General features: G+C 29.5%; 1 protein-coding gene across 1 annotated transcript; it reads left to right on the forward strand.

Annotated features, from left to right (window-relative positions):
* The first annotated feature begins 4,726 nt into the window (after positions 1 to 4,726).
* Positions 4,727 to 7,380, forward strand: LOC120077663 (cyclin-D3-1-like). Its single transcript, XM_039031616.1, has 4 exons — positions 4,727 to 5,412; positions 5,497 to 5,701; positions 5,793 to 5,926; positions 6,848 to 7,380. Exons 1-4 carry the CDS (start codon positions 4,912 to 4,914, stop codon positions 7,133 to 7,135), a joined length of 1,128 nt encoding a protein of 375 aa, XP_038887544.1. The 5' UTR covers positions 4,727 to 4,911; the 3' UTR covers positions 7,136 to 7,380.
* The last annotated feature ends 16,627 nt before the right edge of the window (positions 7,381 to 24,007 follow it).

Below are 24,007 nucleotides of genomic sequence, written 5' to 3' on the forward strand. Positions count from 1 at the left end.
ATGAGAATACTCTTTCTTTCAATGATTTGCAAACAAAAATATACTAACAGTAAAAACTGCAAATACTTTTTCAATAAGAAGATTAAGATTACAATATACTAAGTTACTACATTATTTGATGAAATTGAAAGTTTAAGTTAAAAATTTAAGATAATTTTGACTTTTTAAATTCATACATTTTCCGGCATGTTAGAAAATTTTAAAAAAAAAAACACACACACACACCTTTGAATAAAACATTTGAATATTATAATATAAATTTTTGGCCAATTCAACTGTACTCATGTTAAAAAAAAATTAAAATTAATTTAGACATACTCTATAAAAAAGAACTTAAAATTTTAAGTAATGATGTGATAAGGTCAATGGTTTAAAATATAATTAATTTTGGATTAGCAATAGTGTTTTTGGCGATATTTTTTTTCTTGTGAACATTTACTTCATTATTCATATTTCAGTGCTTTGTCTACCGACTCCTTTTTTTCCTCAATTTTTTTATTCTAATGCAAGGTGATTTCATTATCATTATTTTATAAGCGAGAGGGTTAAACTTTTGATATCCGAATCAGTACTACAAACTTTTTAAATTAAATTCAAAAGGAAATATTTGTGAATTGAAATAAAAAAAACTATTAAGATCATCTTTAATAATCATATTTGAATTTTAAAATTTAAACTTATAAATACAATTCTCACATAAAAGTTTTTTCTACTTTTAAAATATTTTTTTAAATTTAAGAATTTAACTAAAAATTCAAATGATGACCTAAATTTTTAGATTTGATGATGTTTTTAATTAAAAATAAACAAGGAAAAAAACACAATACTTTTAAACAGAGATTTATAATGGTTTTTTTAGTACAGCAAATGAAGGTAGGAAGGTTTTCAATTCTAAGGAAGATAATATATGTCAATTAATTTTAAGTATGCTAAATTTTCAACGATTAGATTTATAACTTTTAAAAGTAGAAAATAAATCCTTAAAAAAAAGAAAATAAATGAAAAACTAAACCCTATTGAGATTACATTCAAAATATTAAAATCCAATTTATGACAGTAGGCTAAATACATGCCATTAAAGTTATACACATCTTTTTTCCATCAATTCCATTTTTTATATTATATTATATCTGTCTTATATATATATATATATATATATATATAATCTTTTTTTTTTAAAAAAAGTAAGAGTTTGAAGTACAGCAATAAATTAGATAGTTTTGAAATACATGTGTGAACTCTGAAAATGAGTCTACTAATTCTTTATTATTAAAATTAAAATAATAAAATGATGGTATGAGATATAAATATTGGTTGAATTGACCTATCATAACCAAAAATAAAAAAAATTAAAAATAAAATTTAAAAAATAAAAATATAATTGGATTGACTTATTTATTTATTTCGATTTTCTGATTAAAAATACGATGAATGGCTCAAATTAGCTATAACATGAGAATATCTATAACACAAAAATAAAGATAGCTAGCATAATGTAAGCGAAGACCTTCTAACTAGACTATGATAAAATTATAATAATGTACTTAATTATAGAAGGATAATATAATATTGTAAAAATACAATATTTTTTTTTTAATATGTAAGAGTGATAATATCTTAACCAATTGATTTATAATGTTATTTTCCTACCACATTAACCACTTTAAATTGTTTCATATTGTATATGATATGGTATTATATTTATTTAAATTTTAAATTACTTCAAAATCTAGTAGAATAAAAGACTTAATTTAATTGCATTCTTTTGTCTTTTACATATTTTGAATAGAAGAGGATAAAGTAATTTAAAAAAGAACTCGCAATAAAAAAAAGAAAAAAGAAAATTGCAAAAAATTATTATTATTTTCCTTTCGTTTGAAACAAAACAAAATTGAGTCATCAACACACCTTCCCTAAAGAACAAATTATTTCTATTATATATTTAAATTGTCGCTTTTACAAAAAGGTAGATTTAAATTCAAATAATAACATGGCTTGACTCATAATGTTACAAGTTTGTCAACCATATTGTATATCTTATTTCTTCAATTGTTGAAAGTTATATTCGACACCACCTTATATGAAAAATCTAACTAATATTTTCATGTCGGTTAGAAGCAAGAAAAGGTGGGGCCATATTATTAGACTTTCTAAGTAAAATTCAGATATAAATTCATATTTATATTTAGCTAAAAAAAAAAAAAAAAAAGCTAGATTAGTACATGATCATTCAAAGAAAAGTATATCATGCCCATTTGGAACGATATTTTTTAGGAATATATTTATAGACAATTTGAATTATTTTTTTATTCATTTTAGATTTACTAAATTCAACGAATATATATTGCATTTGTTAAGACCTCATTTGGTAGCCACTTTTTCTTTTTTTTTTTTTTTAATTTTTTTAATTTTTAAAAATTAAGCTTATTACCTTTCTATTTCTTACTATGATTTGCATTTTTTTAAGTACAATGGTCTAATTTTTAGTCAATTTTTTTAAAAAAAATCAAGGCCCCGTTTGGTAATCATTTGATTTTTTATTTTTTGTTTTTAAAAACTAAGCATATAAACACACTAATTCTACTTCCAAATTTCTTCATTTGTTATCTACTTTTTACCAATAGGTTTAAAAAACCAAGCTAAATTTTGAAAAGCTAAAATTAGCTTTTAAAAACTCGTTTTTGTTTTGGGAATTTGGTTAAGAATTCAATCAAAGATGTAAATCATTGTAAAAATAAAAAAAAAAGGAAATAAAAAAGGCATAAATTTGAAAAACCAAAACTAAAAAACGAAATGGTTACCAAATGGGACACAAATGATTACCAAATAAGGTTTAAATAATCTAGATTTTGGTTTTGAAAACTACTTTCAGATTTTGATATCCAAACCGTGCAAATTCTGAAAACAACATTTTAATATTTTTACTAATTTTAAAATTTTGAATTTAAAATTTTCAAATGCATAATTATATTAAAAAATATTTAAAATGTCAATAAAGCTATAAATTAAAATATATGTTATATAAAGTTTTATAAATTATATGATATTACAAATTGATAATTATACAAAATTTTAAACATAGAACACGTTTATACATAAATTAATAAGAATAATAATAATTTATATTAATTTAATAGTTAATGAATAACTATAATTAATTTTATAGTTCAAAAATATATTATGAAATTCGTTTTGAATAATCGTTTAATTTAAATTTCATTTCTGAATTTCCTTTGACATATTGAAAATATAAAATGCAATTTGATTTATATTTAATTTAAGTTTTAAAATTTCTTTTTTAAGATTGCGTATCTAACCTAAATTTCTTATTGATACTTGAAAAAAAAAAGGTTCAATCAATTTCTTTTTCAATAATGTTGGAAATTGAGGCATTAATTAAAGACTTGACATATGAAGTATTTTATGATAATATTTTAGTCGACTTCTATATTTTCATACATTTAAGTAGAATAGAAAATACAATTAATGTAATATTATTCCATTTTTCTAATACAACAATTGAGAAATTAAGTCGGTAGGATATTAAGCTTATTTTGACATAATGATATCTTTAATCCAAATAGAGAATAATACTTGTGGAAATTAATATTAACTCAAAAAAGGATAGTTGATATATATCACATCACCATATATTTCTTTATTAATTTCAAGGACAAATTTGAAATATAAGGGAAAAAGGAGTGATAATTCAAACATAAAAGAAATCAAAGGATGTATTTAAAAGCTATCACACAAAGATGTATTGATCATATATCTAATAAACTAAATTACTTTTGTTCTTTTTTTAAAGAACAAATGAATCACAAATAAAAGGTTGAATATTCACATCTACCCTTAGAAAAAGAAGTTATTCAAAGAATATACTTTAATACACAAAACAAAATCCTATGCAACTAAAGTAGTCTTCCACTCAAAAAAGCCTCTTTTATTTTGGTTACCATAAGAACAAAGAGCTTGTTATAATATCTTAGATGCTTGTGCCAATACAAACACACCCAAACCACAATATCCATTTCTCCCTCTCTTTCAATTCAAAACAAACAACACTTTACTTTTTTACCCTACACATCCATTGGTAAAAAAATACTATCATCCACTTTCTAACACCATTGTTTGTTTTTATTAACCTTCAAATTGATCTAAGAGTAAACAAATTGAGATCTTAATAAGAAAATAATTATTTAATATGACTATCAGATCACCATTCGACCATCGAACACGATTAAACTTGTAGAGAACTATCCTCCACATACGTAATCCACATTTAGAACACCTTTCAGTACAACAAATAGCGTATGAGAATTTGAACCTTCAATCTCAAATGAACAAGTATATGTTAATTATTATTAATGTATCCTAATTTTTATTTAACAATATGGTTCTTGTCTCCAATTTGAATTTTTTTTTGCAGTATCTTGTATCTATCTAAAATTACAAAATCATCAAGTGACATCTATTAATAAGACTGTCTATAGGCCAACCTGTATAGATAAAGTATTCTTCTTTCACAATCTCGCCTTTCATCAAAATTATTATAGGAGACTACCACAATATGACTAATAATTTTACACGTTTAAATGCACGAAGAAAATTAAAAAATATTTCAAACATATATATTTTCAAATCCACATTTATTAAATAAATTTTCTTCTCTCTCTAGTCTCTCTAGTGTATAAAAATTGTATAAAAAAGACAACCTTGAAACTCACTCTGCTAAAAACTCATCTCGTATCTCTCTCTTTTTCTCTCCTCCATCCCCAACACTAAAAAGCACAAGAACAAGAACCAAAAAGTAAACAAAGAAAAAGGGGGAAAATGGGGGTTTTCCTCTCCTTCCTATAATGACTCTACACAACTCAATCCTCTTCTTCCAAGAAGAAGAAGAAGAAGATGGCTTTGCACTCAAATAAACACAGAACCCAACGCATCCATAGCTCTCTCTTCTTCCTCGACTTCCTCCACTGCACTGAACAACAACACCATCAAACAGAGCATCCCATTTTCCTTAACAATGGCGGCACCAACGACTTCCCTCTTTCCCAAGAAACAACCCATTTCCTTGTTAGCGAAGACGAGGAGCTCAGTCATTTGTTGTCCAAAGAAAACGACCAGAATCTCCAAACCGGCGCCGTTTTGAAAACCTTGATTCAAACAGATAATGCTCTGTCTCTCGCTAGAACGGAGGCCATCGACTGGTTGCTTAAAGTTAATGCCTTTTATGGCTTCTCCTCTCTCACAGCTCTCTTAGCTATTAACTACCTTGATAGAATCCTCTCTGGTCCTCATTTTCAAAGAGATAAGCCATGGATGCTTCAACTTCTTGCTGTAACTTGCATCTCTTTAGCTGCTAAATTCGAAGAAATTCGTGTCCCTCTTCTTCTAGATCTCCAGGTTTTATAAAGAAACAAAGATTTTTGAGAGAAACCCATTAAAATAAATCGGTTTTTAAAGAAGCCCATTTGATAATTTTTGCAGGTGGAGGATTCAAAGTACATTTTTGAAGCGAAAACGATACAGAGAATGGAGCTTTTGGTGCTCACTGCTCTGCAATGGAAGATGCATCCAGTAACCCCTGTTTCGTTTCTGGGTATTATAATGAAAGGGCTTGGAATGAAGAATCAGTACATTCAAAGAGAGTTTCTTAGACGCTGTGAGCGTATTCTTCTCTCTCTCGTCTCTGGTAAATTTAAAAATCCGCCATTTTTGTTGCTGTAAGAAAGCTTCATTTTGTTTGGATTTTGGTGTTGAGTTTAGTTTTTACTTTTGAACAGATTCGAGATCGGTAGGGATTCTTCCCTCTGTAATGGCGGTATCAACAATGGTAAGCGTTGTTGAAGAGATGGGAAACTGTAACCCATTGGAGGAGTTTCAAGATCATCTTCTTAGTGCCCTCAAAATAAACAAGGTTTCCCCCCCAAATTTTTACCCTTTATTTTATTTTCTATATTTTATGGAAAAACCCCAAAATCTCTTTCTTTATCTCATCTTCGAGAGGAAGAAAAGAAGGAAATGTTTTTTTTATTTTTATTTTATTTTTCATTTCAAACGTATAAGAACTTTGTCTTATTTTATTGCAGAAGGATATAGATAATTTTCTAATATTTGAGAAACGATTAATATGTTACGAAAATATTTACTAAAAATACTCCAATAAACATGTTACACGTGGTTTTTCCCAAGAAAAAAAAAATACTAATATGAAATGTAAACTTATATTTGTATTTAACATTGTGCAATCTACTTAAATAAATATATTTTTTTAAAAAATCAGTTTATCGTGATAGGATAGTTGAATGAAGATAGGTATTGTTTAAGATATACTAAAAGTATTTTTTATTTTACTTTTATATCGAAATACATTATAAATTAATTTCACGAATTTTTACATTCGATTTATTTTGGTTGGTTCTTTAACTTTTTAAACATCTCTTTTGGTTGTTGAGTTTTGAAAAAGTGAATATTTTGTATTCAAAAATTTCAAAATGTATTTTTGTCATCGAACTTTTAAAAAGTAATAGTTTTGGCTTTTGTTATTACTTTATTACATGTGATATTTTCTTTTTCCCTTTTTTTTTAATACCTAAATGATAATTTAACCCTTTATATTATGAGTTATGCTTAATTAGACCATATTCATTTTTAAAATCATGATCATTCCTTCAAATTCACTTTAAACAAAAACGCAAATAAAATAAAGTTATCATCACAAAACTGGATGTTGGTACATTACATCACATTACTTTCATTCTATAAACTAAACCTCCAATAACTCAAAAGCTTTAAAGAGTGGAAATTGTAATTAAAATGATGGTTTTGATGAAAACAGGGGAGAGTGAAGGAGTGTTGTAAAGTGATAATGGAGGCAAAAGCAAAAGGATCAATGAAGAGGAAGCATGTGGAGGTGGAAGCAGAAGCAGAAGCAGAAGCAGAATCAGAAGCAGAAGTAGAATCATCAGAAACAGAAACAGAAGCAGAAACAGGGAGCCCAAATGGAGTAATAGAGGCTGATTTCAGCTGTGAAAGCTCCAACGATTCGTGGGAAATGGGGACAATTGTGTCAGCATATACACATTTTTCTTCTTCTTCTTCCAAAAGAATCAGACCCACTCGATGAAAGTATTGAATTAAAACCAAATTTGCAGAGATTCATTATCATTAGCCTTCCCCTGTTTTGAAATGGCATTTTGGCAAAGACAAAAACAGACACACAAAAAGGAGGGAAATATTGAGATATGAAATGATGATGATGATGATGAGAGAGATTGTTCTTGTTCTTCTCTTTCTATAGCTAACTAATTATGTTGTATATGATGAAATTCATGAGTATTTGCTTCTATTATATTCCTCTTTATTTTGTTACCCTTCCTTAAATTTTTGTTGACATGTTAACATTTTGATTTTAGAATGTCGTTGCAATATTTAAAATAATAATAAAGAAATTTTCAAAACACCTTTAAGCAAAATTTTAAAAATTTAGGAATTAAAAGAGTATATTTTATATAATTTTTTATAAATATAAAATTGATTTTAAACCTTGATTATTATAGTATATAAATATCATGTAAATGAATGTGGAAAATGGGATCATTTTACATAGTTGTTTGGTTATTGACTTGTTCAACAAAATGATAGATAGTGACCACAAGAATGACCATTATTCAATAGTAATTGATATGCATCATTTTCTTGAAGCCAGATTGCTAGATATTCAAATCTCTATATTCCATATTTGTTGTACTAAAAAAGAACAAACAGAAAATAAAATTCAACCAATTAAAATACATACTTTCGATCAAGACACATAAATCCGATCAAAAAGATCAAAAGTTCGAATTCTTCATACTGACTTGTTGTTGTGTATATATAGATAAACAAAGATTAATGATGTTGGTGAGTGACATTAATTAGAATGGAAAGGGAAGGTTAGATAGGGCCACAAGATTTTGGGAGTGTGTTTGTTTTTTTCGTTTGCATGTGGGAGGAGGGACACAATGTCGGCCATACCCTTATAGTCAAGGATTAATTTCATAATATTATTCAGGTTGACCAATACATTATGGATATTTTCTTTATTATTATTGTTTCTTAATTTTTGGTCGTTTTAGGAATTTGTGTTGCAGACCAATTTGGGATACTCTCTCTCCCGCCATAGCAATCAAAATTGTTAGTTGATTTCGAGGTCAAAAGTCGAAGAAATTATACTCTATATACAACTACATCCCTCCTACATATTATTTACATTTAAGTTTCCTAAACCTTCATTCTTTCAAATAACAACTCTTATTATTTTTCTTTATTACAATGACAACGAGAAAATTCAAATGACTAGTTGAGTTATGTTGGATTTGGATAGTAATTTTTATTATAAGAATTTTATGTGTAGGTTAGTATTTTCGTTATCATATAAAAAAAAATATATATTTTACCTACAAGACATTTTGGATGAAATCAAATACAAAATCATGAGAACACTTATGTTTAAAGTAATATCATATCATTGTAAAGATAAGTGGTAACAACCTCTAATGTCAATGTGGAGGGGGCAATATACTTTTCTCACTCCTATAGGGGTTTCTCTCTCTAGAATTGACCTTGTAGAAAGAGATTAAATTGGGTGGCAGAAGGGAGTGGTTGTAGAGGGAGAAGAGAAGACCATATTCTCACTTTATGATAACCTAATCTCTCTTACCTTTTTCTGAAGCAACCCCAAACTCTTCATCTTTATTTATTTATTTTTAATTTAAGTTTCCCAAAGCACTTTTTTTTTGGCTTTTGTTTTTTCAGTTCTGGAGAACTACTTCTGTGTTTCTTTCTTTCTTTAGTATACTCTCCCCATACCCCTCATAAAGTCATTATTTATATTTCCCTCCCCATCATTTATATGTTCTCTTCTTTTCTTGTCATCTTCTTGTCTTCTAACTACACTCATCTTTTGAGGTTTGTATTTTGTTAGGTCAAATCTCAAATCTTAACTTTTTGTTCTAAAATTAGTTTTTCCAAATCTAAACATTAATTATTACTACATGTGATTTATTATTGTTTCATTTGTTTGTTTTTTGCATCGAAATGATTGAACTCAAACTAATTGATAGAAACAGTTAATTACAAACTATAAAATGCAAGGGACTTGTGAATAATTATTGGGTTTTGAAGATAAACAAACTTAAAAAAAAAAAAAAAAAATCTTCATATTTTAATTTTGGTGGGGTTTTTGTAATCAGTCAGTCCCCTTTCATGATGTTTCAAATGTTGTTACAAATGAGTAATTTAATTTAAGGTATAGGTATGTCTTATTTAAAATCGACATAAAATTTTAAAAGCTAAAACCAAACAATAAAATGGTTATATATGAAAATCACTTATAAACAATTCATGTTCACCCAAATCACTCCTATAAACATATTTTTAATTATATAAAATATCATTCTGAAATTACTTTGTTTTTTTGAATCATAGTGATTTAGACCCGGTACCATCAATAAAGTCTTACATTCGTTAGAAAAATGAGAAGATCATGAGTATATAATTGAGCGACAATGTCTCTATTTGATATGGACCTTCTTAAATGAAACAAAACGTAAAGGCATAAATAACTTATGCTAAAAGTAGATAATATCATGCCATTATGAGTTTATAAGCTAAGGTTTATTGTCCTTAACACTTAATTATAGTGATAGATATTAATTTAGTCTTCATATTAATTATTGAATGAAAAATACTTAGAGACATCCTAGGCTACAACCATCTTACGTATTTTCCACTCAATTTTTCATTCGTAATTTGTCACTTGGCAAACTAATCCTACTTCTTTCTAAAAATGGATTAGAGTAGAATAATGTATACAAACGTGAACATCTTGAGACGGATTACAATATTATTTGTTTTATATATTTACATTATATAAACAAAATTAAAATAGTATCATATATTTGCCTTTTTTTTTTTTTTTTTTTCATTTGGCACACATCATATGTATTTTTAATTAATCATATCTTCTATGAACAATCCTTAATATATAACAAAAGGGATAGTGGGAATTGCATTTGTAATATTAGGCATGTTTACATCAAAGTTGAAAAAAAAAAAAAAAAGGAAAAATGAAAGGTTATAGGTAATGGGAGGTAGAGAAAAATGCACTCAACTAAAATTATTGATCAAAAACTCACTTGTGCTTTTGGATCTCTCACTTTTTATTATTTTCTCAATGCCCTAGATATGGCCCTTTGCCTTTTGTCATTCACATGTTTCAATGCCTTCACTAAATAATTCATATTTATGAAATTCAAATGTATAAGCTACTAGGTCAATTTTTATTATTTCAAAAAAAGAAAAAAAAAGAGGTCAATTTTTATTTTGGTAAATTGTTATTGGGACTCATCTTTTTATTTTTTCCCCCCAAAAAGTTATACTTTGTTTATTTATTTCTTCCACATCTTTTTAAAACTTGAGCTCCTTTAGTGGTAAGAGTGTCTCTCTTTTGTTGTTTTGGATCAAACTTTAAATTTGGTATGAATCTTTTAGTTTACTATATTGGTATTTATTTTAAAACTAAATTACTATTTTATTTTCTTTAAATATTAGATTTTAATGACACGAGACATCGGGAGAATTCAAACCTCTAACCTCTTAGTTTAGAATATATACCTAAACTAATTGAAATTATGTATAGGTTGATAGGGGTGGTCATTCAAACCGCAAAAGTCGAATCGAAAACTCAGTGAAACCAAAAAATGCGGTTCGATCCACTTTAAAGAAATTTTGGATTTTTTAAAAATGCCAAAACCGAATTTGATATGCGGTTTGATTTGACCATCAAATCGAATCGAACCGAACCGTTTCCACCCCTATTGATTGATAGAAGTTTTTGGATTCAAACTAATATTAATGTAAGCCATAAAGAAGTCTGACCTAATAACTCCTACTAGGTCGAATTGCAAAAGTTCTTGTTTTTTTGATAATGTAGAAGAAATTTTAACACATTTAAAAAATTCTGAATGATAGTGATCAATCATTTACAATAAATACAAGGTAAAAATTAAAATGACCTTTTTTTAATAAGAAGGATTAAAAAGTAAAAGTAGGAGCCAAAAAAGTTTTGAAATTCAAATAGAAAATTCACCTCTTCACACCAACTAAAATTTACCAATAGAATAGCAAGTGATAAAAAAGAAATTAACTTCAAAGACAAAATGGGGAATACCAAAAATAGAAAATTTTGTACCAAATAGACCATGCAAATTCAATAATAGACTGTTTGTTTGTTCCTTTTTGTTATTATCATTTTTTTTTATAAATATATTAACCTCATCAATAACTACAAAAGAAAAAAAAAAGGGTTAAGTAAAAATGGTCACATCTAACTTCAAACCAAAACCCAAAACCCAAAACCCAAAAATATAAATAAGAGAGAAAAAGGGTTTTTGGAATTATGTCCCTTCTTGTCAATTCATGATGCAAAATTTCTAGTGGGTTCTCAATGGCTGGATTCCCTTTTGGTTTTGTTCTATTTGCTTTTTCTGTTTCATTTCTTTTAGCAATAGGAAAAATTAAAAAAAAAAAAAAAGACCCATCTTAGCCTTTGTCTTTCTTTTGCATGTTCTATAATAATAATAATAATAAGAACAATAATAATAAAACCTTAACCTTTCTCTTATCAAGAATTTTAGTAATGCAAAAAAAAAAAAAAAAAAAAATGTTCTCAAAAGAGAAAGGGCATATGATGAAGATGAATAGAGAAAAAAAAAAGAGACAATATTGGGTTTTAGTTAAAATGGAGCACTTAGAAAGAGAAGGGGAAGAATTTGGCATATCAAAGTTGAAAAGCCAAAAGGTGAGAAATTTTGAATTTGGGAGACAAAATCTTTGATAGTGTGGGGAAGATCAAATTTGGCCTTTTTTTTTTTCTTCATTTTTTTAATTTTTTTTAATAGTACAAATATGCATGCTATTCTCATTATGATTCATGAGAGAGAGAGAAAAAAAAAATTAAATACATATTATTAAATAAATATTTTTTTGGTAAAAGGAACACAGCTTGCTCCCAAGAAGAAGCAAAGATTATGAGGGTCACATTGTGTTCCCCTCTCACTCCAATAATTGTAGAATAATATTATAGAGAGTTTTCTTATGAGTTAAAAATACTTTAAAAAGAAAATCGGACTATACCTATCTTAATACATTCTATTAAATTGTCCAATATAATCATAAATTATCATATGACATTTTTTTTAAAAAATATTTTAATTCATTGTTAATAACGTGTGTGATAAGAGTATAATGCATAGATATGAGTGTACTTCGTGTATTTTTTCTGGAGAAAATACTTACCGGTGGAGTGGAAGGAAGCTCTTGATAATCACCCTTTACGCTTTTGACAAATTGAAGAAATGAATATAAAAGAAGAGAAAAAAAGAGATTATATTCTTTTAAAAAAATTGAAAAAAAGTTTTTGGTCCTTAAGGTTTAAATTTACTTTCTATTTAGTCTCAATATTTTAAAATATTACACTTTTATCTAGGAATACTTTCGACTTTAGTTTCTAACTGGTCTATTGATATTTTAAAATATTACATTTTTACTCTTAAGTTTTGAGTTTAGTTTTCGTTTGGTTCCTAGGACTGAATGTTTAATACTTTCAACTTTGAGTTTTTACTAATATAATGCACACTTTACGCTTTGAGATTAACTTTCAATTAATTAATTTATATTAATTATGATGTATTTTTTTAATTAAATTTAATAGTAATGAAAAATTAGTGCAAATTAAGTTTATTTTTTTTTTTTTTAAAAAAAATTGATTATTAAACATTAAAACCAAGAACTTAAAGTGAGATTTGGTGAAAAGGAAGGTTAAATTAAATGTAAATCTTGAAGTAAGATGAAATAAAAACAAAGCTCAAAATTCAAGAATAAACATGTAACATTTTAAAACTTAGGGACCAAATAGAAATCAAACTCCAATCTCATAAATTAAATATATTATTTTAAAACCTAGAGACCAAATAAGAACTCCCAAAATTTAGGAACAAAAAATACAATTTTTTCCAAACAAAAAAGACATCAAATATTTTCAAATAGAATCTATCGCAGTTTATCACGTTTATCACTCATAGATAATAGTATTTTGATATACTTAAAAATATTTTTATCAGTTTTACTATTTAAAATAATTACCCTCAAGCTTTCTTTGGTAGCGATTATAGATTTTTAAAATTTTAATACATACCATTACTAATGTAGTTTATATACATTTAGTTCAAATAATGTTTTAGGCCTTATGTATGACAATTAATTAAAAATACATTTTCAAATTAAGATTAAGAGAGTATGTATATAAATATAAAATCCAATGGATTCATCATTCATACAGCAATAGAGAAATATTTTTTTTTAAGAATAAAACCAAAAACAAAATCAAGAAGGAGAAACACAATTCTAATTAATTACTTCACGAAATCATCAACCTGATGCAAAATTATATATTTTCTTAAACAGGTGAAACTGGCATTGTGAGAGGCAAATCGACTAATATAATGTTAGGTTTTTATCTTAATATTCACGGCGAACAAATAAGTTTATAAGTAATTCTTAGGTGTGTCTTGAATAACATCTATCTTTATGGATCCCGTTCTTATTAAAAATATTTCAAAAAGAAAAGAAAAGAAGAATTTATCGTATGACAATTTGATAAAAAATACAAAGATAGATGATACTCTAGATGCAGTTAAGTATTTTTAAGCTATAGGAGATTGTTTATAAAACCCGTGTTTCTTTTTTTCCTTTGACTTAGTCTCAGTCATTTCTCAATGAAATCATTTTAAACTTCAAATCTCCAAATTGCAAATATTTCCCTCTTCTCTTTCTTTCTTTTGTCTCTCATTGCTCTCTCTCACACAGGCTGTAAAGCTCAAAGGACAGCAGAAGATCATATATACACACACACAGGACCATTTGCCTTTCTATATATAAGGTGGGCCTTTAATTTCTCTCTCTAAAACTCAGCTAATTTTCAAACTGAGAGAGAAAATCCATCCATTCACCATTGGGTTAATATTTTATATATATATATATATATATATATATATGTATGTATATTTATATTTATATGTGCAACAGCACAAACACATACATACACAGTTCACACTTTCCTAGCCTCTGCCATGTTTGGGCTCTACCTATGACAAACTAGTGGTCCACTTTAATATTATAAGTATACTATATATTACCTTTTTCATCTTAATCAATCTTTCGATATAGTATGTTAAATTGTCTTGAATCTGTTATCTGAAAAACTTCGAATGATTGAACACGTCAGTCCTGTTCTGTCCATAGACGTAACTAATACACTGTTAGTAAACTAAAGCACGTGGGTCTCGTTTTGGTCTATTTGTGAACGTAATAGCTAACATACTGTAAGTAAACCATGTAAATCCTTTTTACGTTTTCTTCTTTTAATTTGTCGATTTCATGACATAATGTTAGATAACATGTGAGTTCCATATCAAAATCATGACAATGTAATGAGTAGTCCATCTATTTTATTAAGATCATGGGGTTTCTTGATTTTTTTTCCAATGTGGGATCATCATCATATAATAATTAGGTTCATACGATTAACTTAAAATTTTAGATTATTGATTGGTGATTTAATATGCGATATATATCAAAGCATGAAGCTAATCGTGTGTTTGGAATCCCTATATATAATATGTTATTACTTTTCCAAGTGAAGGAGAGTGTCGTTGAAGCATTGATATAATTAACAATATTAACGTAACTCATGATCTAAGTTAAACTATCAGGTTGATGGGTGATTTGACACCATCCCAAACATGGTTTAAACATTTAATTTGGTTAGCTTTAATGAACCTAATTTTCATCTATCATATGCTCTTTTGTTCTAAATTTGTAAACTAATGATGCTTTCAAATGATTTGTTTTTATTTTAAAATTTTTTAAGATCATGTAAAATTTAGAGAGGAAAAAGGTAAATAATGTTGAGGTACCTAGGAGTACAATAATTTAAAAGAGTTAGCTAACATATTTTTAGAATATGAGGTGAAAAAGTGGGAAGGGAAAAAAAGAGGTTGAAAGAAACTTGACACTAACTAAATGTGAATACAATGAACATAGGGAAATGGCCTTTCACAAGTTTTAGTGAAAGCTGCCCTTCTCATGTCCTTCCTGTATTGATACCATTAAAAAAGCTGTATTAGGCTACACATAAATATATTTCAAATTCTGATATATGGGACCCCTTTTAGAAGAAATTTCATTTTTTCACAAAAGGCAAAACATAACATATTTATCATTTACTAGAGAGGGAAAAAAAAGCATGGTAGTTGGCAAAATGTTATTGTCCCATAGTTTTTTTTTTACTCTATAGACTTTTTATATATAATATTATTTTGATTAAATGTTGATTCTTAATGATCTATGGTAAAGTCGGACAATATGACTGTCATGCATCTATTGACCAGTAATGACGAAATGTTAACACCAATGAGATTTGTGGTGGACATTATGTTTATGAGTGCATAATGAGTTATCCAATTCCACTACATTCGACGATTTCAGGATATGGTAGTTGATGGTATATGTTAAATAATCAACATTTTTCAAGAAGGCTTATTTATTATTCAAGAAGTTTTTTGGAATCAATTTTGGGCCTTTGGATCTTACACTTTGTCAAAGATCAATTTGTGGCCTATAGATCTTTGACATTGATCAAAGATTAAGTTGGAACCATTGGATCTTTCACATCTATCAAGGACAATTTGGAGTCATTGGATTTGCTTGATGCCCGAGTTTCTTTGGGCCATAAATAGGTAGAGACCCATGGTTCCTAAACCATTAGAAAATCTCCAACAAGTGTGTGAGATAAAATAGATAGAGTTTCTTCTTACAAGAGAGCTTACTATTTTAGATAGTGGAATTCTTCTATCTTTTCCCATGGTTTTTCCCTTAATTTGTTTAGGGATTTTCCACATAAATCATTTGTGTTATTCTCTCATTTATTCTTCTTAATTATTATTATTCTCAATCTACTTTAGTTGCGATCTTACTCTATTCGGTCACAGTTATTTTCGTAATAAATGGTATATGAGCCTGGTTTAATTTTGGATGTAATATTTACTTACCGTATGCTCTGTGGTTGCCACTAATAAGTGGATCCTCCACATCAGCAAATAAGTTAGATATTTTGCACCTGAATTAAAAGGCACGATCGAGGATTATTTACAGTTTGTGATAGAAGTAATGACGACAAAGTTTGAGATTGAGAAGTTTAATGGAACTAATCTCTTGTTGTAGAAGTTGAAGATGGAGACTTTCTTGAGAAAAGATAATTGCCTTGCAGCCATCGATGAAAGGCTGACGAAGATCACAGATGATAACGAGTGGAACGAGATGGATGAGAATGTTATTACAAATATTCATCTAGCATTTGCAGATAGTATATTGTTAAACATTAAGGAAAAGAAAGACAAAGGAGATTTGGGATCATCTCACCAAATTGTACGAGGCCAAATCACCAACAAAATTTTCCTTAAGAGGAAGTTGTATACTCTCAAATGTCAGAGTCTACATTAATGACGGAGCACATGAACATGATAAATATTCTATTTTCTCAATTCACATTGTTGAGTTATAAAATAGAGTCAAATGAATGCGTTGAACTTCTACTTCAAAATCTTCCTGATTCGTATGATCAACTTGTCATCAGTCTAACAAATAATGTTCTCACTGACTATCTAAGTTTTGATGATATTGCAACTATTGTCCTGAAAGAGGAAAACTGGCACAAGAACAAAGAAGATAAGTTGGTAAATTCACAACAAGCAGTAGCACTGGCGGTGACAAGAGGGAGGTTAGCAGAATGTGGCTCAAGTGGGAGCCAAAATCAAGGAAGGTCAAAATCAAGAAGTAAGAAGAATATGAAGTATTATAATTTTGGAAAGAAGGGACATCTGAAGAGGGATTGTAGGAATCTAAACAAGAAAAATTCCAATCATTAGGTAAATACAACAAGCACCCTAAATGAAAATGGTGTCTTGTCTTGTGAAGTAGTGACAACTATGGAAGGCAGAAAAAGAATAGCTGATGTATAGTTCTTCGACTCAAGAGCTACTTATCACATGACCTCTCATTGGGAATGACTTTATCATTATGAACCTATCTTTGGAGGATCTGTGTTCAGTTGTAATGATCATGTCTTGAAGATTTTCGATATTGAACTATTAAGTTGAAGTTCCATGATAATATAGTTCGCATGATTCAATAGGTGCAACATGTAAAAGGCCTAGAAAAGAACTTGTTCTCTTTAGGTCAACTTGATGACCTTAATTGCAAAGTTGTAGTTGATAAGAGAATCATGAAGGTGATTCAAGTTGTGCTTATACTTATGAAGGGAGAAAAGGTGAATGCAAACTTGTACATGCGTGAGGGAGAAACTTTGCAAGAAGGAGAAGCATCAATTACTTTAAGTAGTCCAAGTGAGAAGCCCTCGATGACGTGGCATCAGAAACTTGGACACATGTCTAAATTAGGTTTAAAAATTCAGAATTTACTCTCAGGGCTCACTAAGGTGTCTCTACCCTTTTGTGAGCATTGTGTTACAAATAAACAACATAGGTCAAAGTTCAATACATCAAATTCTATAAGTAAAGTGATTTTAGAATTGGTTCATTCTGATGTATGGCAAACACTAGTTATATCTCTAGGAGGAGCAAGGTAGTTTGTGTCCTCACAAATGATCACTCCAGAAGGTGTTGGGTGCATCCTATTAAGAAGAAGACAGAAGTGTGTTCAATCTTCAAAGTATTCAAAGCACAATATGAACTTCAATCTGGTAAAAAGATTAAGTGTTTGCGGATAGATAATGAAGGAGTATATATTAGCAATGAGTTGGTGGAATTTTATAATCAAGAAGGCATTAAAAGGCAGTTTACTACTATTTACACTCCTCAACAAAAGGGAGTAATAAAGCAGATGAACAAAACCTTGTCAGAAAAAATAAGAGCAATATTAGGAGCCGCAGGCTTAGAGAAGTCTTTTTGGGAGAAGTAGTTAACACCGCTTGTTATGTAGTGAACCATGCTCCATCAATTGAAATTGAGTTAAAGACACCTACATAGATATGGATTGGGAAGCCGACTGATTATTCGAGCCTTCATATATTTGGAAGTAGTGTATGTAACGTACAATGCCTAAGAAAATACAAAGTTGGATCCAAAACCCAGGAGATGTTTATTCTTGAGGTATGTTGATAGTGTGAAGGGGTATCGCATGTGGGATCCACTGTGCACAAGGTTATCATCAGTAGAGATGTGATCTTTATGGAAGATAAGAAACAAGTAGTAGATGATAGCACTGTAAATGACAGCTTAGAGACTACAACAATACATGTGGAAAAAGAATCTATGAAGGACTCTTCGGAAGTTGAACCAATGCACGAGATCCAAGAACCAACTGAGTCACAAATACCAGAAATTCATCGATCCGATCAGATAACAAAACCACAAAGACGGAAATCTAAGTACATTATAGAGAGCAATGTTGTATATTATCTTCTAACCGAGGATGGAGAGCCATTAAATTTCTAAAAGGCAATGAGTAGTTAAAATGTTGCTCAGTGGATGGCAACAATGTAGGAAGAAATAGAAGCTCTTCATAAGAACAAGACTTGGGAACTTGTAACGCTACCACAAGGGAGAAAGCCCATCGACAACAAATGGGTATATATTCGTTGATTTCGTGATTCGAGCTTAGGAGTATATTGTATAAAGTAAATGGAAAAATAAGTGTAAATGTGAATGATGCGTTAATGCGTTAATGATGTGCAACAGGACGCTCCTCTATAGACTTTCAAGTTTTCCTGACTCAGATTCAAGTATAAATCCAACTCAGGTTCCTGGTAAGTCCAGGGTCGAACTCAGGGATTCAGATTAAAGCTAACGCAGACCTTGCATTGTAACTGTTGTAGAAATATCCTAAGTGAATGTAGAAATGAGTTATTTACACTAAGCTGATGTGTGTGTGGAAGAAGATACAAAAGGGTCAAGTAGAAAAATAAGAGGTCGTGCGAAAAATGGAGTTTGATGAAAGTGATATGTGTCGATCTAAGTTAGGTGTACACGAACAAGAATATGATGTGAATGAGATGACTCGTTTATCTCCGTTTATGCGTTAGACTTCTATTCGGCACTTCTCAATGCGAATATCATACAATACCTATCTCTAGGATGTATGCGTCAATCACAGGATGCAATCAAACACCGTGCGTCTATCTCTAGATGTACTAGCGTTTCTAACTTGATGCTGGCTTACTTATTCTCTTGAATAATTTAAGCTAAAGTTACTTTTACCAATTGATTTAGTTGGTTTAAGCATTTCGAAATGGAACTTTACATGAAGTTATAGATGCATCCGACATAAACAAGAAATAAACAGTGGCAAAGTATGATAGATCAAATATGTGAATTTATAAAGAAACTGATTGTCTTTACAAAACCAACATTTAATCAGTTGAGAAGATGAAAACGGTAAGTAGGATGAAATGAAAGGAGTCAAGCCGCAGAGTACAATCTCTTGTCCTCTTTGGCTTAATTCTAATTCATGTACAACCACTTGTGGAAGAATTGGAAGAAATGTCTCTCTCGAGCTTAGTTTTCTCTGCTCCTTGATCGACAATGGTGGTGGTTCTCTTCCCACTTGTTCTTCTCATCACCACAACACAGCTCTACGGTTTCAAAATTTCAGAATTATGCAATGATCTAAAAGATTCGTTCATCTGGTGGGATTTTTTCATTTATAGGCATCGGTCTTCTTCAACTTGATGATGGGCAACATTAAATTCCATACCCTGGTCAGCCGCCTGACACTCAGATGCTTTTCAGACGCCGCCTGCTGCAGATGCCCATGCTTGTAAGTGGTGATTTGACACAAACAGCCTCAATCAATAAATCTTCCCTACGTTGAATTCCTCCGACGCATGCACCATGCGTTAGACTTTGCCTGCAACACTTAGAATATTTGTTGAGATCCTGCAATATCATGCGTTAGTGCCGTAGTATTTTAAGCAATAAACATTCTTTTGTATGAGTTTGAGAGTGTTTTGAGTAATTTCCCATGCATTTTCTCTAAAAATGATGAGATTTTATCATTAAAGACCCTAATTGTTCCAACTTTTGAGCCACAATAACTTGTATTTCTACAAGTTATTAGTATATAAGCAAGCACAACAATGACGACCAAATGGAGAGGTATTGTGCAAGATTGGTAGTAAAGGGATATGTTCAGAAAGAAGGCATTGACTGAAATGAGATCTTTTCTCTGGTAGTTCGACTTACTACTATTAGAACAGTCCTAGCAATGTATGATACATTTGACTTACAACTAGAGCAGTTAGATGCTAACACTGCATTTCTCCATGGAGATCTTGAAGAAGAAATCTATATGCTCCAACCAGGTTTTGAAGTAAAAGGAAAAGAGAATTTGGTTTGCAGGTTAAAGAAATCGGTATACGATCTCAAACAGGAACAGAGGTGTTGGTACAAGAGATTTGATTTCTCCATTGTGAGCCTTGGATACAACAGACTTAATGCAAACTCATGTGCATATTTTAAAAGGTTTGGAGAAAAGGCTTCATTGTCTTGCTGTTGTATACTGACTACATGTTGGCAGCAGGCTCCGACAAAGATCGTATCAAAGAATTGAAGGCTCAGTTGGCTAGGTAATTTGAAATGAAAGACTTGAGACCAACAAACAAGATTATGGGGATGCAAATTCACCGAGACATAAATAATAGAAAAATATGACTAGCTCAAAAAAATTATCTGAAGAAAGTCTTGGTGACGCTTCAACATGCATGATTGTCCTTCTTTCCTATTAATTTCAAGATGTTCTCTAGTACAAGCCCTAACAGTGAAGCAGATAGGATGGAGGTGTCTCAAGTACCGTATACATCATCAATGGGAAGTTCAACGTTTACCATTATCTGTACCAGACCAAACATTACAATGCAGCGGGAGTAGTTAGTCGGTATATGGCGAATTCTAGTCAAGAGAATTGGAACACTATTAAAGGATCCTTGATACATTAAAAGGTCCATAAATGTTGCATTGTGTTATGGAGGATCTGACTTTATTGCTAGAGGATATGTTGACTCAGATTATGTAGATGATATTGATAAAAGCAAATCCACCACCAGATATGTGTTTACTCTTGGTAGCAGAGTTGTAAGCTAGGTTTTCAAACTGTAATCAATTGTGGCTATGTCAACAATAGAAAAAGTAGAATATGTCATATCTACACAAGTTAGTAAAGAAGCGGTATAGTTAAAAATGCTATTGAGGAACTTGGGAATGAACACCAAAAAATTTCTTTGTTTTGTGACAGTTAGAGTTCCTTGTATCTTGCAATGAATCCAACTTTCCATGACAACTCTAAACATATTCGAGTGCAGTACCATTTCGTTTTTGAGAAAGTGGAGGAAGGAATAGTGGATATAAATAAAATTCATACAAAAGAAAACCTAGCAGATTACTTGACAAAGACAGTCAATGCTGACAAGTTCAATTGGTGTTGATCCTCGAATGGCCTAATGGAAACATAAGCAACATGAAGATGGAAAGGTATAAAGAATAGTGTGTGTAAAGTGAATTGAATCCCAAAAGAAGTGTATGATGGCGTTCTATGATTTCTTAAGAGAATTAAAAATAAAAAAATTAAAAAGAAGGTCAAGCACCATACCTTTGCTGATCAATCGCAACAAAATTTTCTCCTCGAATTGGTAGTCTTCTCCTTGAAGTCTTCATTTTTCCATGAGGTCTTCCTTGTTATGGCTCTGGCAAGGATCCGATTTGTGAGAACTGCTCTTGACAGATAGGAGAGAATATGGAATAAGAATTTTTGGAGAACTATTCTTTAAAATTGGGAGAATTCTCTTGGGAGAGAATTCTGTACAGAATGACTGTAGAGGTTATGTTGTAGAGAGTAAAAGTGTAGAAGTCATTTCTACGAGGGCTCTCGAGGGCCCTATTTATAGATTTCTACTGGATCACTCCTAATCCTATTAGAGAATCCCTTTGCAGATATTTTAAGTTAAGTATTTAATAATATCTAATAGAAAATATATTCCTATTTAATATCTTATATTAAAAGGTTTAAAATATTTAAATTATATTTAAATATTTATCTTCTGCATGTTCTCTTTAATTGAAATTTCATTCAAATTAATTAATCAATTAATTAATTATTTGAATCACATTCAAATAAATTAATTTTAACAATATCTATTTAATTCGAATATTATTTAAATTAAATAATTTATTTATTTATATGGATCTTATCCAAATAAATAATTAATTATTTGAATCATATTCAAATAAATTAATTCTTCATATTATAAAATTATAATTTGAATCTCATCCAAATAAAGATTATAATAAAATATGTATTTAATTGTATCCAATACATTAATATTTTTCCTCATAAATTTGAACATTTCAAAATTTTCTTTCAACATATTTGATCATTGTTGGTTTGTTGGGTGTTCGTGGGTTGGGTTCAAGGATTTTTTTAGAACCAACCCATTCGAGTTGTAAATTTCTTCATCCCAAATAACATTTATTAAAAAACGAACCTAACCCAACCAAGCATAAAACATTTGAATTGGGTTGGTTCGAGTTACTCGAGTCATTTATTTAAATTTTTATTATAAAAAGAAATGTTAATACGCAAAAGTTGATTTAATTATCTTTATATATTGAATTAAGAATAAAACTCAATTTCAATTGAAAATTTTTCTTTCCAAAGTGCTAAAAAACCATTTTTGGAGTTGTTGACGAATAAATTATCCAAAAATTAATGAAAAAAAAATATGTATATATAATTGTACCATGAAGAATTCTTATAAACGAAAAAAATAAAAAATAATTTACAAATATAGTAAAAAAAAAAAAAAAAACTTCAACGCCAGACATGTTTAGATTTTTTAAAAATTCCCAAATCACCCCTTCTTACATTTGAAGTTCGCGCACGACGATTTCTTCTTCTTCATTTCTCTCGCTTGTTGATTTCTTCTTCTTCCTTTCTTTTTCTTCATTGTGTGCAATTTCTTTTGTTTTCATCGTGCAACAAATCATCGTGCACCTCCAAATCACTTCCAATCCTAGCGAAGTTTTCTTTCTTTCTTCTTCTAGGCTAAAGCATCTGAATAGACAAAAGAACCTTAAGCTATAGAAGCTTCAGGATGTTTTGCCTTGCATCTTTTTCTTGCTCTTGATTTTTCCTTTTTAAGATAAAAAAAATCCTGAATAACATGGTCTTTTTTCTTGCAGTACTTACATTTCAACTTCCGTTTAGCTTTCTTTTCATCATTCTGCTGCTGTTTTCCATTCTTCCACTGATTTGACTGAGGTTTGTTTTTAACAAACAGACTTTCTCCACTAGGTTATTTCTTTTTAGAGGACTGTAACTCCATTTCTCTTGTTTTAATGGCTGAGATAATAGTGTTTGTTGTAACTGAGTCCTTGTCATATTTTATTGCATTCTTAACCTCTCTGTAAGCCTCAGGTAATTAGTTCCGAAGAACAAAAGTCTCATTTTCTTCATTAGGTTTTTCACTAAGGCTTCTTAATTAAAAGACAAGCCTTTTGTAATCATTTATATTATCTGACAAGGGCTTGGATGGATCCATTTTATAGGTAAAGAATTTTTCCCTTAGAAACATTTTATTTGGAAGATATTTCTTTGCATATAAGTCTTCAAGCTTTGTCCATATTTTGTATGATGTCTCATCTTCAATGACTTGCCTTAGAACACTGTCATTCAAGTTCAAGATGAGTGTTTTATAGGAAATTGACTCCATATCTTCTTTTTCTTGTAAATCATCATTTCTGGGAGCTTTGATGGATCTAAAAGGGCTTTAATAGCCTTATGCTGACCAAGTAAGGTTCTGATCTTTGCTTTCCACAGCAAAGTCTCC

Source organism: Benincasa hispida, chromosome 5 (genome assembly GCF_009727055.1).
Source record: "Benincasa hispida cultivar B227 chromosome 5, ASM972705v1, whole genome shotgun sequence".
Taxonomy (NCBI): Eukaryota; Viridiplantae; Streptophyta; class Magnoliopsida; order Cucurbitales; family Cucurbitaceae; genus Benincasa; species Benincasa hispida.

What these genes read in the sequence shown, in the direction of transcription:
- LOC120077663 (XM_039031616.1), top strand. Translation starts at nt 4,912, where the DNA reads ATGGCTTTGCACTCAAATAAACACAGAACCCAACGCATCCATAGCTCT. An exon ending in CTCTTCTTCTAGATCTCCAG is followed by an intron (nt 5,413 to 5,496) that starts GTTTTATAAAGA and finishes TAATTTTTGCAG; the next exon opens with GTGGAGGATTCAAAGTACAT. An exon ending in TCTTCTCTCTCTCGTCTCTG is followed by an intron (nt 5,702 to 5,792) that starts GTAAATTTAAAA and finishes ACTTTTGAACAG; the next exon opens with ATTCGAGATCGGTAGGGATT.